This window comes from Salvelinus fontinalis, unplaced genomic scaffold (genome assembly GCF_029448725.1).
Source record: "Salvelinus fontinalis isolate EN_2023a unplaced genomic scaffold, ASM2944872v1 scaffold_0013, whole genome shotgun sequence".
NCBI lineage: Eukaryota > Metazoa > Chordata > Actinopteri > Salmoniformes > Salmonidae > Salvelinus > Salvelinus fontinalis.
The window spans coordinates 152,697-171,144 of NW_026600222.1; the positions used below are offsets into that span (position 1 = coordinate 152,697).

The following is an 18,448-nucleotide window of genomic DNA, read 5'->3' on the forward strand; positions in this document are numbered from 1 at the left end:
TATAGAAGCAGGTACCCACGTGCCATCTCCTCATTGGTTTATAGAAGCAGGTACCCACGTGTCATCTCCTCATTGGTTTATAGCAGCAGGTACCCACGTGCCATCTCCTCATTGGTTTATAGAAGCAGGTACCCACGTGCCATCTCCTCATTTAGCAAAAAAACATAACTTAACATAAACATAACTTCTTTAAAGAATAAAAGCTAATTTACGAACATTTCTGAAAATGGATATATAGCTTTTTGGAATGAAACTCTTCTTTTGTTTCCACATCTGAGCTCAGAGTAGATGAGAGATGTAATGTTTGTCTCTGTTGTGTTGAAGCCCAATCAAGCAGGAGAGACCAGCCTCTCCTGTTCCCAGCTGTGTGTCCATGAAGAGTGACAAGTCTATGGGTCTACCTCTAAACTTTAGAGAGGGAGACTTTTCTACTGAACAAAGGTAAGAAGAACTCATGGGTCATGGTCAGTGAGTTAAACAACACTGTCTATAGTCATTTCTCCTCTCCCATTTTCCCATTTATTTTGGTTGTTTTCATAATCCATAGGCCAATCCTTTTGTCCATTTTCATAGTCCTAAAACAATATTAAACAAACACAACATTCCCTCCCTCCGTGTGTGTGTGTGTGTGTGTGTGTGTGTGTGTGTGTGTGTGTGTGTGTGTGTGTGTGTGTGTGTGTGTGTGTGTGTGTGTGTGTGTGTGTGTGTGTGTACTCCCTGGATGAGGAGATGTAATCTCATGTTTTGTCCACAGAAACCAACAGGAGAGATCAGAGTCAGAGATTCTCAGTGGTCAGTCTTCCCAGAGTCATCAAACAGACCTGGCCTCCATATTCAGTGTATGTGGTCCTGTTATGTACATTTGTTTTTGTTAACCTCAAGTAAAGTTGATCTGTCAATCATTAATTAATGTGTTAATGAGAAAGCATTTCTTCTCTTGCTTAACTCATTTACTTAATTTATTCCAGATGCTTGAAGAGAAAATTATGACATTTGTGAAGAACGAGCTGAAGATGTTCAAGAGGATTCTTAGTCCAGAACTCCCAGAAGGCTTTGAGAGTCAGAAGCAGGAAGTGGTGGATGCTGAAGATGAGAAGCAGGAGAGCAGTGCCAGAGAGGGGGCTCTGAAGATCACACTGCACGTCCTGAGGAAAATGAACCAGAAGGACCTTGCTGACACACTGGAGAAATGTAAGAGCTGTCTGCCTCATGTTGAATGATGTTTTATAACATTTAAAAGCTGTAGCTAAAGTACAGCTAAAGTAGCTGTGTAACTCAATGATATTGTAGCAGCCTTAACTAGAGGTCGACCGATTATGATTTTTCAACGCAGATACCGATACCGATTATTGGACGACCAAAAAAGCCGATACCGATTAATCGGCCAATTTAAAAAAAAAAAAAAAAAATTGTATTTGTAATAATGACAATTACAACAATACTGAATGAACACTTATTTTAACTTAATATAATACATCAATAAAATCAATTTAGCCTCAAATAAATAATGAAACATGTTCAATTTGGTTTAAATAATGCAAAAACAAAGTGTTGGAGAAGAAAGTAAAAGTGCAATATGTGCCATGTAAGAAAGCTAACGTTTAAGTTCCTTGCTCAGAACATGAGAACATATGAAAGCTGGTGGTTCCTTTTAACACGAGTCTTCAATATTCCCAGGTAAGAAGTTTTAGGTTGTAGTTATTCTAGGAATTATAGGACTATTTCCCTCTATACCATTTGTATTTCATTAACCTTTGACTATTGGATGTTCTTATAGGCCCTTTAGTATTGCCAGTGTAACAGTATAGCTTCCGTCCCTCTCCTCGCTCCTCCCTGGGCTCGAACCAGCAACACAACGACAACAGCCACCCTCGAAGCAGCGTTACCCATGCAGAGCAAGGGGAACAGCCACTCCAAGTCTCAGAGCGAGTGACGTTTGAAACGCTATTAGCGCGCGCTAACTAGCCAGCCATTTCACTTCGGTTACACCAGCCTCATCTCGGGAGTTGATAGGTTTGAAGTCATAAACAGCGCAATGCTTGACGCACAACAAAGAGCTGCTGGCAAAACGCACGAAAGTGCTGTTTGAATGAATGTTTACGCGCCTGCTTCTGCCTACCACCGCTCAGTCAGATACTTAGATACTTGTATGCTTGAATGCTCAGTCAGATTATTGTGGAGTGCAACGAGAGGCAGGCAGGTCGTTATTGCGTTGGACTAGTTAACCTGAAGGTGGCAATATTGGATCCCCCGAGCTGACAAGGTGAAAATCTGTCATTCTGCCCCTGAACGAGGCAGTTAACCCACCGTTTCTAGGCCGTCATTGAAAATAAGAATGTGTTCTTAACTGACTTGCCTAGTTAAATAAAGAATAAAAAAATACAACATCGGTGTCCAAAAATACCGATTTCCGATTGTTATGAAAACTTGAAATCGGCCCTAATTAATCGCCCATTCCGATTAATCGGTCGACCTCTAGCCTTAACACAACACCTAGTGACCTCATCAAGTAGCAGCAGGGATGTGTTGTGGTGATTATTTATAATAATTAATTAATAATAATTAATTTAGAGAGAGAGAAGATGAGAGAGACAACATTAATAATACCAATAATAATACCAATAATAATATAATCAGTCACACCAGTCTGTAATGCATTATGACAACATTTACACATTTATACAGTCAGTTAAGAGAATAAATAATTATAATTTAAAACTTTATAACAGTCCTACAATACTGTAGGCATTAAAACAGACGTAATATTAATATCCTCTGTGTTATTTCTAGATTCAGATGAGCTTGCTGTGATTTGCCAACGTGAACTCAAATCTAATCTAAAGAAGAAGTTTCAATGTGTTTTTGAGGGGATCGCTAAACAAGGAAACCCAACACTTCTCAATAAGATCTACACAGAGCTCTACATCACAGAGGGTGGAACAGGAGAGGTCAATAATGAACATGAGCTGAGACAGATTGAGACAACAACCAGGAAACAAGCAAGACCAGAGACTGCAATCAAATGTAACGATATCTTCAAACCCTTAACTGGACAAGACAAACGTATCAGAACTGTGCTGACAAAGGGAGTCGCTGGCATTGGAAAAACAGTCTCTGTGCAGAAGTTCATTCTGGACTGGGCTGAAGGAAAAGCAAATCAGGATGTCCAATTTGTATTTTCATTCCCTTTCCGGGAGCTGAATTTGATGAAAGAGGACAAACACACTTTCATTGAACTTCTCAATCACTTCTCAATGGAAACCAAACAATCAGGAATCTCCATCTACAACAAGTACAAAGTTCTGTTCATCTTTGATGGTCTGGATGAGTGCCGACTGCCCCTAGACTTCCAGAAGAACAAGATCTGTTGGGACGTCACAGAGTCAACCTCAGTGGATGTTCTGCTGACAAATCTCATCAAGGGAAATCTGCTTCCCTCTGCTCTCCTCTGGATAACTACCCGACCTGCAGCAGCCAATAAGATCCCTTCAGGGTGTGTTGACCAGGTGACAGAGGTACGAGGGTTCAATGACCCACAGAAGGAGGAGTACTTCAGGAAGAGATTCAGTGATGAGGACCTGCCCAGCAGAATCATCTCACACATAAAGACATCAAGGAGCCTCCACATCATGTGCCACATTCCAGTCTTCTGTTGGATTTCTGCAACAGTCCTTGAACACATGCTGAAACATAAGAGAGAAGAGATGCCCACGACTCTGACTGAGATGTACACACACCTTGTGGTGTTTCATACCAAACAGAAGAATGAAAAGTATCTTGGGAAAGAAGAGACAGGTCCACACTGGAATAAAGAGAGCATTCTGTCACTGGGAAAACTGGCTTTTCAACAGCTTGTGAATGGCAATCTGATTTTCTATGAAGAAGACCTGAAGCAGGCTGGCATTGATGTCAGTGAAGCCTCCGTGTGCTCAGGATTGTGCACACAGCTCTTTAAAGAGGAATGTGTGCTGTACCAGGACAAGGTGTACTGCTTTGTTCATCTGAGCATTCAGGAGTTTCTGGCTGCTGTATATGTGTTCCTCTCATTCATCAACAACAATGAGAATCTAATGGATGATCCTCAATCAATGTTCAGATACTTTTTGTCGCTTTTCAGAAACAAGTCTGAAGTTACTTTCTACAAGAGTGCTGTGGATAAAGCCTTACAAAGTGAGACGGGAAACCTGGACCTTTTCCTCCGCTTCCTTCTGGGCCTCTCACTGGAGTCCAATCAGAAGCACTTACGAGGTCTACTGACAAAGACAAGAAGCAGCTCACAGACCCATGAAGAAACAGTCAAGTACATCAAGGAGAAGATCGGGGAGAATCTCTCTCCAGAGAGGAGCATCAATCTGTTCCACTGTCTGAATGAACTGAATGACCTTTCTCTAGTGGAGGAGATCCAAAGCTACCTGAGCTCAGGAAGTCTCTCAAAACCCAACCTGTCACCTGCACAGTGGTCAGCTCTGGTCTTTGTGTTGCTGACTTCAGAAAAGGAGCTGGATGTGTTTGACCTGAAGAAATACTCCAGATCAGAGGAAGGTCTTCTGAGGCTGCTGCCAGTGGTCAAAGCCTCCAGAGCTGTTCTGTGAGTAAATAAAAATGACATATAAGAACTAATCATCAGGAAGAAATATTCAGTTTAGAGAAAATATGTATATAATATTATATTGAATAACATATTGAATCACTGCATTGATTTTCAATCTAGTATAACAATATGACCATACAATTCTAGGAGACGAAATATAATGTTTGAGAAAATAAACCAAATGCATCTGCCATTGTCCTTCTACACTACTGGTGTTAAATTAACAGTGTGTTTGTGAAGTCATGATGATCTCTTTGCAGGCTGTCAGGCTGTGGAGTCACAGAGGAAGGCTGTGCTTCTCTGGTCTCAGCTCTGGAGTCAAACCCCTCACACCTGAGAGAGCTGGACCTGAGTAACAATGACCTGAAGGATTCAGGAGTGAAGCTGCTCTCTGCTGGACTGGGGAATCCCCACTGTAAACTGGAGACTCTGAGGTCAGTATTCCTGTAGTTGGTCAACAAGTGATAACTGTTCACCAGATCCACATGTGTTTACTAGACACACATAGTCCACACCATATGTGTTTTAACTGGTCTGGTCAGTCTTCTCAAATATTTGTACTATACATGTTTCTCTCTACAAGTAATATTATGATAATGTCACATGACCTTAGTTCCTTTTTGATGTCTTTATTTTTGTTTGGTCAGGGTGTGAGTTGGGGTGGGCATTCTATGTTTTTCAGTCTATGTTTTGTTCTGTGTGTTGTATTTCTATGTGTTTGGCCTGGTATGGTTCCCAATCAGAGGCAGCTGTGTTTGTGGGTAGTTGTTTCCTGTTTTGTGTTTTGTGATAGGACTGTTTTGTTTTTTTGGCGTTTGACCTTTGTTATTTTGTGTTCAGATTAATAAAGTTAACATGGACACGTACCACGCTGCATTTTGGTCCGATCCTTCATATTCCTCATCAGATGATGCCGAGAATCTTTACAGATCATTTATAATAATGATACATTAATTTATGAATAGATATTGTCATGTTTTGTCTTTGATCATCATGTCTTGTCCCTGTGCTTCCCTCTGCTGGTCTTATTAGGTTCTTTCCCTCTTTCTATCCCTCTCTCTCCTCCTCCCTCTCTCCCTCTCCCGCTCTCTCTCTCTATCGTTCCGTTCCTGCTCCCAGCTGTTTCTCATTCTCCTAACGACCTCATTTACTCTTTCACACCTGTCCCCTATTTTGCCCTCTGATTAGAGTCCCTATTTCTCCCTCTGTTTTCCGCTTCTGTCCTTGTCGGATTCTTGTTTGATGTTTGCTGTCCTGTGTCCTTGTTCCGCCCTGTCGTGTTTTTGCCTTCTTCAGATGCTGCGTGTGAGCAGGTGTCTATGTCAGCTACGGCCTGTGCCTTCCTGAAGCGACCTGCAGTCTGTGGTCGCGTCTCCAGTCGTTCCTCTCTACTGACGAGAGGATTTCAGTTTCCTGTTTTGGATTTACCTTTGATATATCCAGGAGAATCATTGTTTGTTTGATACTGGAATAAAGACTCTGTTTCTATTACGTCGCTTTTGGGTCCTCATTCACCAGCATAACAGATATGGCAGGTTTCAGGACACTGATGTATCTGAATATGTTGAAAAAATATTCTGCCACTATTTTCACCACCAAAGAATAGCAGTGTGATTTTAATATGATTTGACTCTTTGCAGGCTGTCAGGCTGTCTAGTCACAGAGGAAGGCTGTGCTTCTCTGGTCTCAGCTCTGGAGTCAAACCCCTCACACCTGAGAGAGCTGGACCTGAGCTACAATCATCCAGGAGACTCAGGAGTCAGACTGCTCTCTGCTGGACTGGAGGATCCACACTGCAGACTGGAGAAACTCAAGTATGTAGAGGGTTTATGTCAATGTTCATATCAGACATGTTTGACTTATCAGGCTAGTTAAGACAAACATTCTTACCACCACTTGGACAAATTATATGCTGACTGTGTGTGTGAGTTCAGGTGTATCACTCAATGACTGTCTGTTCTTCTGCTTACCGCTACAGTGTGGAACATGGTGGAGAGTACACAATGAAACCTGGACTTAGAAAATGTGAGTGTTGACTGCTGTGAAGAATATGACTAAGAATAAGTCTTAATTCAAGTTAAGTCAAAGTCAAAGACCACCATCATTACTTACTTGGTCATATTAAATATCAGCTGTAGTTCTACAGAAGCAGAAATCAGGGACACCAACGTTTACAAAGAGTTGCTTTGACAATGTGTGTGTGTGTGTGTGTGTGTGTGTGTGTGTGTGTGTGTGTGTGTGTGTGTGTGTGTGTGTGTGTGTGTGTGTGTGTGCGCGTGTGTGATTAATGGGAATAAGTGTGTTTTATATTACCATACAGTACAACATATTCATATTCAACAATTCTCAAGTTACCTTAACTTCTCCTTTTGATACCTAGAAACATCTAAATTAAATTAATAAGTGAAAAGTGAGTTAACATTCTAATGTGAATGATGATGATTTCTAATATTGTGTCTGGTTTCATCCATCAGATGTCTGTGATCTCACACTGGACCCAAACACAGTATACATGCGCCTCTCTCTGTCTGAGGAGAACAGAAAGGTGACACATATGGGAACGTGCCAGCCGTATCCTGATCACCCAGAGAGATTTATGGAATGTGGACAGGTGCTGTGTAGAGAGAGTCTGACTGGGCGCTGTTACTGGGAGGTAGAGTGGAGTGGGAGAGGAAAGGAAGTTTGGAGTGGGAGAAGGGTTGATATAGGAGTGACATATAAAGGAATCAGCAGGAGAGAAGGGGGTGAGGAGTGTTGGCTTGGATACAATGACAAGTCCTGGAGTCTGCGCTGCTCTGACAGCAGTTACTCTGCCTGGCACAATAATATCTCCACTACCATAGACGTCCCCTCCTCCAGCTCCCACAGAGTAGGAGTGTATCTGGACTGGCCAGCCGGCACTCTGTCCTTCTATACAGTCTCCTCCGACACACTGACCCACCTGAACACATTCACCTCCACATTCACTGAGCCCCTCTATCCAGGGTTTCATCTTTGGGGTTGTAGTGCCTCAGCGTACCTTTGTCAGGTGGTTCCAATGTCAAACACAACATGATGTTTCACTCTAATCAGGGTCATGTTCAGTGAGACACACTGGAGCAACAATGTAGAATATCTCTCTAGTCATGAGTTAAAATACTATTATTATATCTAAATATTCATGATTTTACACCACCTATGTTAATAGTCATTAATAGAACGAATCACCAAACTGTGTTGTAGAAACTGGTTTCATTAATATAATTAATCACCTCACTGTGTTGTTAAAACTGGTTTCATTAATATAATGAATCACCACACTGTGTTGTTAAAACTGGTTTCATTAATATAATGAATCACCACACTGTGTTGTAGAAACTGGTTTCATTAATATAATGAATCACCTCACTGTGTTGTAGAAACTGGTTTCATTAATATAATGAATCACCTCACTGTGTTGTAGAAACTGGTTTCATTAATATAATGAATCCCCTCACTGTGTTGTTAAAACTGGTTTCATTAATATAATGAATCACCACACTGTGTTGTTAAAACTGGTTTCATTAATATAATGAATCACCTCACTGTGTTGTAGAAACTGGTTTCATTAATATAATGAATCACCACACTGTGTTGTTAAAACTGGTTTCATTAATATAATGAATCACCTCACTGTGTTGTAGAAACTGGTTTCATTAATATAATGAATCACCTCACTGTGTTGTTAAAACTGGTTTCATTAATATAATGAATCACCACACTGTGTTGTAGAAACTGGTTTCATTAATATAATGAATCACCTCACTGTGTTGTAAAAACTGGTTTCATTAATATAATGAATCACCACACTGTGTTGTTAAAACTGGTTTCATTAATATAATGAATCACCTCACTGTGTTGTAGAAACTGGTTTCATTAATATAATGAATCACCACACTGTGTTGTTAAAACTGGTTTCATTAATATAATGAATCACCACACTGTGTTGTAGAAACTGGTTTCATTAATATAATGAATCACCTCACTGTGTTGTAGAAACTGGTTTCATTAATATAATGAATCACCTCACTGTGTTGTAGAAACTGGTTTCATTAATATAATGAATCCCCTCACTGTGTTGTTAAAACTGGTTTCATTAATATAATGAATCACCACACTGTGTTGTTAAAACTGGTTTCATTAATATAATGAATCACCTCACTGTGTTGTAGAAACTGGTTTCATTAATATAATGAATCACCACACTGTGTTGTTAAAACTGGTTTCATTAATATAATGAATCACCTCACTGTGTTGTAGAAACTGGTTTCATTAATATAATGAATCACCTCACTGTGTTGTTAAAACTGGTTTCATTAATATAATGAATCACCACACTGTGTTGTAGAAACTGGTTTCATTAATATAATGAATCACCTCACTGTGTTGTAAAAACTGGTTTCATTAATATAATGAATCACCACACTGTGTTGTTAAAACTGGTTTCATTAATATAATGAATCACCTCACTGTGTTGTAGAAACTGGTTTCATTAATATAATGAATCACCACACTGTGTTGTTAAAAGTGGTTTCATTTAGAAATGTTTGAACGTGTTGTTATTGAGCTTCTTGGTGTTTGTAAATATTGTAGAATGTTTATTTGTCAAATTCTTGACACAACAATCCTGTTTGTGTATAAACTCAATTCAACTGAATGAAATGATGTGACAGATGTGACTAATAAAGGTTCATCAACCAGATGGAAGGAGAGAGGTGGAAATGTTTTAATACTGATCACAATATGACAATACAGTAATAGATGGAAGAAGAGAGGTGTAAATGTTTTAATATTGATCACAATATGACAGTACAGTAATAGATGGAAGAAGAGAGGTGGAAATGTTTTAATACTGATCACAATATGACAGTACAGTAATAGATGGAAGAAGAGAGGTGGAAATGTTTTAATACTGATCACAATATGACAGTACAGTAATAGATGGAAGAAGAGAGATGGAAATGTTTTAATATTGATCACAATATGACAGTACAGTAATAGATGGAAGAAGAGAGGTGGAAATGTTTTAATACTGATCACAATATGACAGTACAGTAATAGATGGAAGAAGAGAGGTGGAAATGTTTTAATACTGATCACAATATGACAATACAGTAATAGATGGAAGAAGAGAGGTGTAAATGTTTTAATATTGATCACAATATGACAATACAGTAATAGATGGAAGAAGAGAGGTGGAAATGTTTTAATATTGATCACAATATGACAGTACAGTAATAGATGGAAGAAGAGAGGTGGAAATGTTTTAATACTGATCACAATATGACAGTACAGTAATAGGGTTTTAAGTACATAGAAATGGGTCGTATTCAGTTGAAGAGGAAGGCTTTATGTCATTTCTACCCTCCCTCTCTAGTGCTCGACGTCGCCGGTCTACTAACCACCGGTGCTGGCAACCTATATTTACACACACCTGGCAACCGATCTTTACACCCAACTGGCAACCGATCTTTACAGACACCTGGCAACCTTTTTTTTACAGACACCTGGCAACCTATATTACTCACACCTGCTCCTATTCATTACACACACCTTGCAACCTTCATTACTCACACCTTCTCCTATTCATTACACACACCTGGCAACCTTCATTACTCACACCTGCTCCTCATCATTACACACACCTGGCAACCTTCATTACTCACCTGCTCCTCATCATTACACACACCTGGCAACCTTCATTACTCACCTGCTCCTCATCATTACACACACCTGGCAACCTTCATTACTCACACCTGCTCCTCATCATTACACACACCTGGCAACCTTCATTACTCACACCTGCTCCTATTCATTACACACACCTGGCAACCTTCATTACTCACCTGCTCCTATTCATTAGACCCACCTGGCAACCTTCATTACTCAACTGCTCCTATTCATTACACACACCTGGCAACCTTCATTACTCACCTGCTCCTATTCATTACACACACCTGGCAACCTTCATTACTCACCTGCTCCTATTCATTACACACACCTTGCAACCTTCATTACTCACACCTTCTCCTATTCATTACACACACCTGGCAACCTTCATTACTCACACCTGCTCCTCATCATTACACACACCTGGCAACCTTCATTACTCACCTGCTCCTCATCATTACACACACCTGGCAACCTTCATTACTCACCTGCTCCTCATCATTACACACACCTGGCAACCTTCATTACTCACACCTGCTCCTCATCATTACACACACCTGGCAACCTTCATTACTCACACCTGCTCCTATTCATTACACACACCTGGCAACCTTCATTACTCACCTGCTCCTATTCATTAGACCCACCTGGCAACCTTCATTACTCAACTGCTCCTATTCATTACACACACCTGGCAACCTTCATTACTCACCTGCTCCTATTCATTACACACACCTGGCAACCTTCATTACTCACCTGCTCCTATTCATTACACACACCTGGCAACCTTCATTACTCACCTGCTCCTATTTATCAGACACACCTGGACTTCATCCCGTCTCTGATTTCTTCCTCTTTATATAGAACTCTGTTGTTGTCACCGACCAGGCAGTACTGGTTAGGTTTCTATGTTAGACACTTCTCTTGTTTTGTATCGTTCCATGTTCTTCATCATTAAACTCACTAACTGCACTTAGTGCGCTCCCTGACTCCCTGCATCTATGTTACACTTTATGATCAGACACTACTCATTCTGTTGTTACTACTGTAAGATACTGAGAGAACAGGACACTAATCATTCTATGTTGTTACTACTGTAAGATACTGAGAGAACAGGACACTAATCATTCTGTTGTTACTACTGTATGATACTGAGAGAACAGGACACTAATCATTCTGTTGTTACTACTGTATGATACTGAGAGAACAGGACACTAATCATTCTGTTGTTACTACTGTAAGATACTGAGAGAACAGGACACTAATCATTCTGTTGTTACTACTGTATGATACTGAGAGAACAGGACACTAATCATTCTATGTTGTTACTACTGTATGATACTGAGAGAATAGGACACTAATCATTCTATGTTGTTACTACTGTAAGATACTGAGAGAACAGGACACTAATCATTCTGTTGTTACTACTGTATGATACTGAGAGAACAGGACACTAATCATTCTGTTGTTACTACTGACTGTATCACCACACAAGGCCATAGCTCTGTTGAGACTGTCCATATTGCCACAGAGTCACCATGACTGTATCACCACACTAGGCCATAGCTCTGTTGAGACTGTCCATATTGCCACAGAGTCACCATGACTGTATCACCACACAACAAGGCCATAGCTCTGTTGAGACAGTCCATATTGCCACAGAGTCACCATGACTGTATCACCACACTAGGCCATAGCTCTGTTGAGACTGTCCATATTGCCACAGGGTCACCATGACTGTATCACCACACAACAAGGCCATAGCTCTGTTGAGACGGTACATATTGCCACAGAGTCACCATGACTGTATCACCACACTAGGCCATAGCTCTGTTGAGACTGTCCATATTGCCACAGAGTCACCATGACTGTATCACCACACAACAAGGCCATAGCTCTGTTGAGACAGTCCATATTGCCACAGAGTCACCATGACTGTATCACCACACTAGGCCATAGCTCTGTTGAGACTGTCCATATTGCCACAGGGTCACCATGACTGTATCACCACACTAGACCATAGCTCTGTTGAGACTGTCCATATTGCCACAGAGTCACCATGACTGTATCACCACACTAGGCCATAGCTCTGTTGAGACAGTCCATATTGCCACAGAGTCACCATGACTGTATCACCACACTAGGCCATAGCTCTGTTGAGACTGTCCATATTACCACAGGGTCACCATGACTGTATCACCACACTAGGCCATAGCTCTGTTGAGACTGTCCATATTGCCACAGAGTCACCATGACTGTATCACCACACTAGGCCATAGCTCTGTTGAGACTGTCCATATTGCCACAGAGTCACCATGACTGTATCACCACACTAGGCCATAGCTCTGTTGAGACGGTCCATATTACCACAGAGTCACCATGACTGTATCACCACACTAGGCCATAGCTCTGTTGAGACGGTCCATATTACCACAGAGTCACCATGACTGTATCACCACACTAGGCCATAGCTCTGTTGAGACGGTCCATATTGCCACAGGGTCACCATGACTGTATCACCACACTAGGCCATAGCTCTGTTGAGACGGTCCATATTACCACAGGGTCACCATGACTGTATCACCACACTAGGCCATAGCTCTGTTGAGACTGTCCATATTACCACAGGGTCACCATGACTGTATCACCACACTAGGCCATAGCTCTGTTGAGACGGTCCATATTACCACAGGGTCACCATGACTGTATCACCACACTAGACCATAGCTCTGTTGAGACTGTCCATATTGCCACAGAGTCACCATGACTGTATCACCACACTAGACCATAGCTCTGTTGAGACTGTCCATATTGCCACAGAGTCACCATGACTGTATCACCACACTAGGCCATAGCTCTGTTGAGACTGTCCATATTGCCACAGGGTCACCATGACTGTATCACCACACTAGGCCATAGCTCTGTTGAGACTGTCCATATTGCCACAGAGTCACCATGACTGTATCACCACACTAGACCATAGCTCTGTTGAGACTGTCCATATTGCCACAGAGTCACCATGACTGTATCACCACACTAGGCCATAGCTCTGTTGAGACTGTCCATATTGCCACAGGGTCACCATGACTGTATCACCACACTAGGCCATAGCTCTGTTGAGACTGTCCATATTGCCACAGAGTCACCATGACTGTATCACCACACTAGACCATAGCTCTGTTGAGACTGTCCATATTGCCACAGGGTCACCATGACTGTATCACCACACTAGACCATAGCTCTGTTGAGACTGTCCATATTGCCACAGAGTCACCATGACTGTATCACCACACTAGGCCATAGCTCTGTTGAGACTGTCCATATTGCCACAGGGTCACCATGACTGTATCACCACACTAGGCCATAGCTCTGTTGAGACTGTCCATATTGCCACAGAGTCACCATGACTGTATCACCACACTAGACCATAGCTCTGTTGAGACTGTCCATATTGCCACAGGGTCACCATGACTGTATCACCACACTAGACCATAGCTCTGTTGAGACTGTCCATATTGCCACAGGGTCACCATGACTGTATCACCACACTAGGCCATAGCTCTGTTGAGACTGTCCATATTGCCACAGAGTCACCATGACTGTATCACCACACTAGACCATAGCTCTGTTGAGACTGTCCATATTGCCACAGGGTCACCATGACTGTATCACCACACTAGACCATAGCTCTGTTGAGACTGTCCATATTGCCACAGGGTCACCATGACTGTATCACCACACTAGACCATAGCTCTGTTGAGACTGTCCATATTGCCACAGGGTCACCATGACTGTATCACCACACTAGACCATAGCTCTGTTGAGACTGTCCATATTGCCACAGGGTCACCATGACTGTATCACCACACTAGACCATAGCTCTGTTGAGACGGTCCATATTACCACAGAGTCACCATGACGATAGGCCCTTAACTCTACCTTTGGAGCACCATTTACAGAACCCTGCCGTGGCCTGTGGACATGCTGCACCATTAACTCAATTCTTTTTTTTCATCGTCTTCATCAAACAGGAAATACATCAGGTAAACAGGGGGTTCTGAGGTGTCTCCTTCAGGGGTCAGTAATGGCATGGTAATACATCAGGTAAATAGGGTTCTGAGGCGTCTCCTTCAGGGGTCAGTAATGGCATGGCAATACATCAGGTAACAGGGTTCTGAGGTGTCTCCTTCAGGGGTCAGTAATGGCATGGCAATACATCAGGTAACAGGGTTCTGAGGTGTCTCCTTCAGGGGTCAGTAATGGCATGGCAATACATCAGGTAACAGGGTTCTGAGGTGTCTCCTTCAGGGGTCAGTAATGGCATGGTAATACATCAGGTAAACAGGGTTCTGAGGTGTCTCCTTCAGGGGTCAGTAATGGCATGGTAATACATCAGGTAAACAGGGTTCTGATGTGTCTCCTTCAGGGGTCAGTAATGGCATGGTAATACATCAGGTAAACAGGGGGTTCTGAGGTGTCTCCTTCAGGGGTCAGTAATGGCATGGTAATACATCAGGTAACAGGGTTCTGAGGTGTCTCCTTCAGGGGTCAGTAATGGCATGGTAATACATCAGGTAAACAGGGTTCTGAGGCGTCTCCTTCAGGGGTCAGTAATGGCATGGTAATACATCAGGTAAACAGGGTTCTGAGGTGTCTCCTTCAGGGGTCAGTAATGGCATGGTAATACATCAGGTAAACAGGGTTCTGAGGAGTCTCCTTCAGGGGTCAGTAATGGCATGGTAATACATCAGGTAAACAGGGTTCTGAGGAGTCTCCTTCAGGGGTCAGTAATGGCATGGTAATACATCAGGTAAACAGGGTTCTGAGGAGTCTCCTTCAGGGGTCAGTAATGGCATGGCAAGAATAGTCTCAATGGCTTTGCTGCACAATTTCTTAACACAAGGTCTAATCAGCATTATTGTAAAAAATAATCCATAAATCAACCAATGAAATATTGTTGCCCCCATAACACCAAATAATGACTGAACCCATCCAAACGGATTCTGACTGAACCCATCCAAACGGATTCTGACTGAACCCATCCAAACGGATTCTGACTGAACCCATCCAAACGGATTCTGACTGAACCCATCCAAACGGATTCTGACTGAACCCATCCAAACGGATTCTGACTGAACCCATCCAAACGGATTCTGACTGAACCCATCCAAACGGATTCTGACTGAACCCATCCAAACGGATTCTGACTGAACCCATCCAAACGGATTCCAATCACCACTGAGCTCTTTCAGATGGTCCACTACAATAGTAAACTTACCCTGGGGTATGAATGTACAGCAATGGTCACCTATCATTTGGCACACTCTTATTCAAACATTATATCCCGTATGTACTTAGCCTCCGGCTACAAATACATGTTGCACAATGAATCATTCTATCTAACCCATAACACGTTAGTCACTACTGCTAGTCCACTGACATAGTTATAAACATACTATAACATGCTCAAGTCAATTGTACTGTATCGTCCAGAAAGCCATATGTAGTGAGGCGCTTAAACATTTGAATTCTGATAACATGGTAAAATATAACCCCGACTATCTAGAGAAGGAGAGGTGTTATTGTTCCTTATAAACAAACCAGTCATTAGAGAAGGAGAAGGTGTTATTGTTCCTTATAAACAAACCAGTCATTAGAGAAGGTGTTATAGTTCCTTATAAACAAACCAGTCATTAGAGAAAGTGTTATTGTTCCTTATAAACAAACCAGTCATTAGAGAAGGTGTTATAGTTCCTTATAAACAAACCAGTCATTACAGAAGGTGTTATAGTTCCTTATAAACAAACCAGTCATTAGAGAAGGTGTTATAGTTCCTTATAAACAAACCAGTCATTAGAGAAGGTGTTATAGTTCCTTATAAACAAACCAGTCATTAGAGAAGGTGTTATAGTTCCTTATAAACAAACCAGTCATTAGAGAAGGAGAAGGTGTTATAGTTCCTTATAAACAAACCAGTCATTAGAGAAGGTGTTATAGTTCCTTATAAACAAACCAGTCATTAGAGAAGGAGAAGGTGTTATAGTTCCTTATAAACAAACCAGTCATTAGAGAAGGAGAAGGTGTTATAGTTCCTTATAAACAAACCAGTCATTAGAGAAGGAGAAGGTGTTATTGTTCCTTATAAACAAACCAGTCATTAGAGAAGGTGTTATAGTTCCTTATAAACAAACCAGTCATTAGAGAAGGAGAAGGTGTTATAGTTCCTTATAAACAAACCAGTCATTAGAGAAGGTGTTATAGTTCCTTATAAACAAACCAGTCATTAGAGAAGGTGTTATAGTTCCTTATAAACAAACCAGTCATTAGAGAAGGTGTTATAGTTCCTTATAAACAAACCAGTCATTAGAGAAGGAGAAGGTGTTATAGTTCCTTATAAACAAACCAGTCATTAGAGAAGGTGTTATAGTTCCTTATAAACAAACCAGTCATTAGAGAAGGAGAAGGTGTTATAGTTCCTTATAAACAAACCAGTCATTAGAGAAGGAGAAGGTGTTATAGTTCCTTATAAACAAACCAGTCATTAGAGAAGGAGAAGGTGTTATTGTTCCTTATAAACAAACCAGTCATTAGAGAAGGTGTTATAGTTCCTTATAAACAAACCAGTCATTAGAGAAGGAGAAGGTGTTATAGTTCCTTATAAACAAACCAGTCATTAGAGAAGGTGTTATAGTTCCTTATAAACAAACCAGTCATTAGAGAAGGAGAAGGTGTTATAGTTCCTTATAAACAAACCAGTCATTAGAGAAGGTGTTATAGTTCCTTATAAACAAACCAGTCATTAGAGAAGGAGAAGGTGTTATAGTTCCTTATAAACAAACCAGTCATTAGAGAAGGAGAAGGTGTTATAGTTCCTTATAAACAAACCAGTCATTAGAGAAGGAGAAGGTGTTATTGTTCCTTATAAACAAACCAGTCATTAGAGAAGGTGTTATAGTTCCTTATAAACAAACCAGTCATTAGAGAAGGTGTTATAGTTCCTTATAAACAAACCAGTCATTAGAGAAGGTGTTATAGTTCCTTATAAACAAACCAGTCATTAGAGAAGGTGTTATAGTTCCTTATAAACAAACCAGTCATTAGAGAAGGTGTTATAGTTCCTTATAAACAAACCAGTCATTAGAGAAGGTGTTATAGTTCCTTATAAACAAACCAGTCATTAGAGAAGGTGTTATAGTTCCTTATAAACAAACCAGTCATCAGAAAATGAGAAGGTGTTATAGTTCCTTATAAACAAACCAGTCATTAGAGAAGGTGTTATAGTTCCTTATAACAAACCAGTCATTAGAGAAGGAGAAGGTGTTATAGTTCCTTATAAACAAACCAGTCATTAGAAAAGGAGAAGGTGTTATAGTTCCTTATGAACAAACCAGTCATTAGAGAAGGAGAAGGTGTTATAGTTCCTTATAAACAAACCAGTCATTAGAAAAGGAGAAGGTGTTATAGTTCCTTATAAACAAACCAGTCATTAGAGAAGGAGAAGGTGTTATAGTTCCTTATAAACAAACCAGTCATTAGAGAAGGAGAAGGTGTTATTGTTCCTTATAAACAAACCAGTCATTAGAGAAGGTGTTATAGTTCCTTATAACAAACCAGTCATTAGAGAAGGAGAAGGTGTTATAGTTCCTTATAAACAAACCAGTCATTAGAGAAGGAGAAGGTGTTATTGTTCCTTATAAACAAACCAGTCATTAGAGAAGGTGTTATAGTTCCTTATAAACAAACCAGTCATTAGAGAAGGAGAAGGTGTTATTGTTCCTTATAAACAAACCAGTCATTAGAGAAGGTGTTATAGTTCCTTATAAACAAACCAGTCATTAGAGAAGGTGTTATAGTTCCTTATAAACAAACCAGTCATTAGAGAAGGTGTTATAGTTCCTTATAAACAAACCAGTCATTAGAGAAGGTGTTATAGTTCCTTATAAACAAACCAGTCATTAGAGAAGGTGTTATAGTTCCTTATAAACAAACCAGTCATTAGAGAAGGTGTTATAGTTCCTTATAAACAAACCAGTCATTAGAGAAGGTGTTATAGTTCCTTATAAACAAACCAGTCATTAGAGAAGGTGTTATAGTTCCTTATAAACAAACCAGTCATCAGAAAATGAGAAGGTGTTATAGTTCCTTATAAACAAACCAGTCATTAGAGAA

General features: G+C 40.7%; 1 protein-coding gene across 1 annotated transcript; it reads left to right on the forward strand.

Annotated features, from left to right (window-relative positions):
- Positions 1-288: 288 nt before the first annotated feature.
- On the forward strand, positions 289-9,311 carry LOC129842108 (NACHT, LRR and PYD domains-containing protein 3-like). The gene is made up of 8 exons (XM_055910502.1): positions 289-441; positions 755-839; positions 969-1,191; positions 2,791-4,588; positions 4,852-5,025; positions 6,232-6,405; positions 6,570-6,616; positions 7,066-9,311. Exons 1-8 carry the CDS (start codon positions 374-376, stop codon positions 7,644-7,646), a joined length of 3,150 nt encoding a protein of 1,049 aa, XP_055766477.1. The 5' UTR covers positions 289-373; the 3' UTR covers positions 7,647-9,311.
- The last annotated feature ends 9,137 nt before the right edge of the window (positions 9,312-18,448 follow it).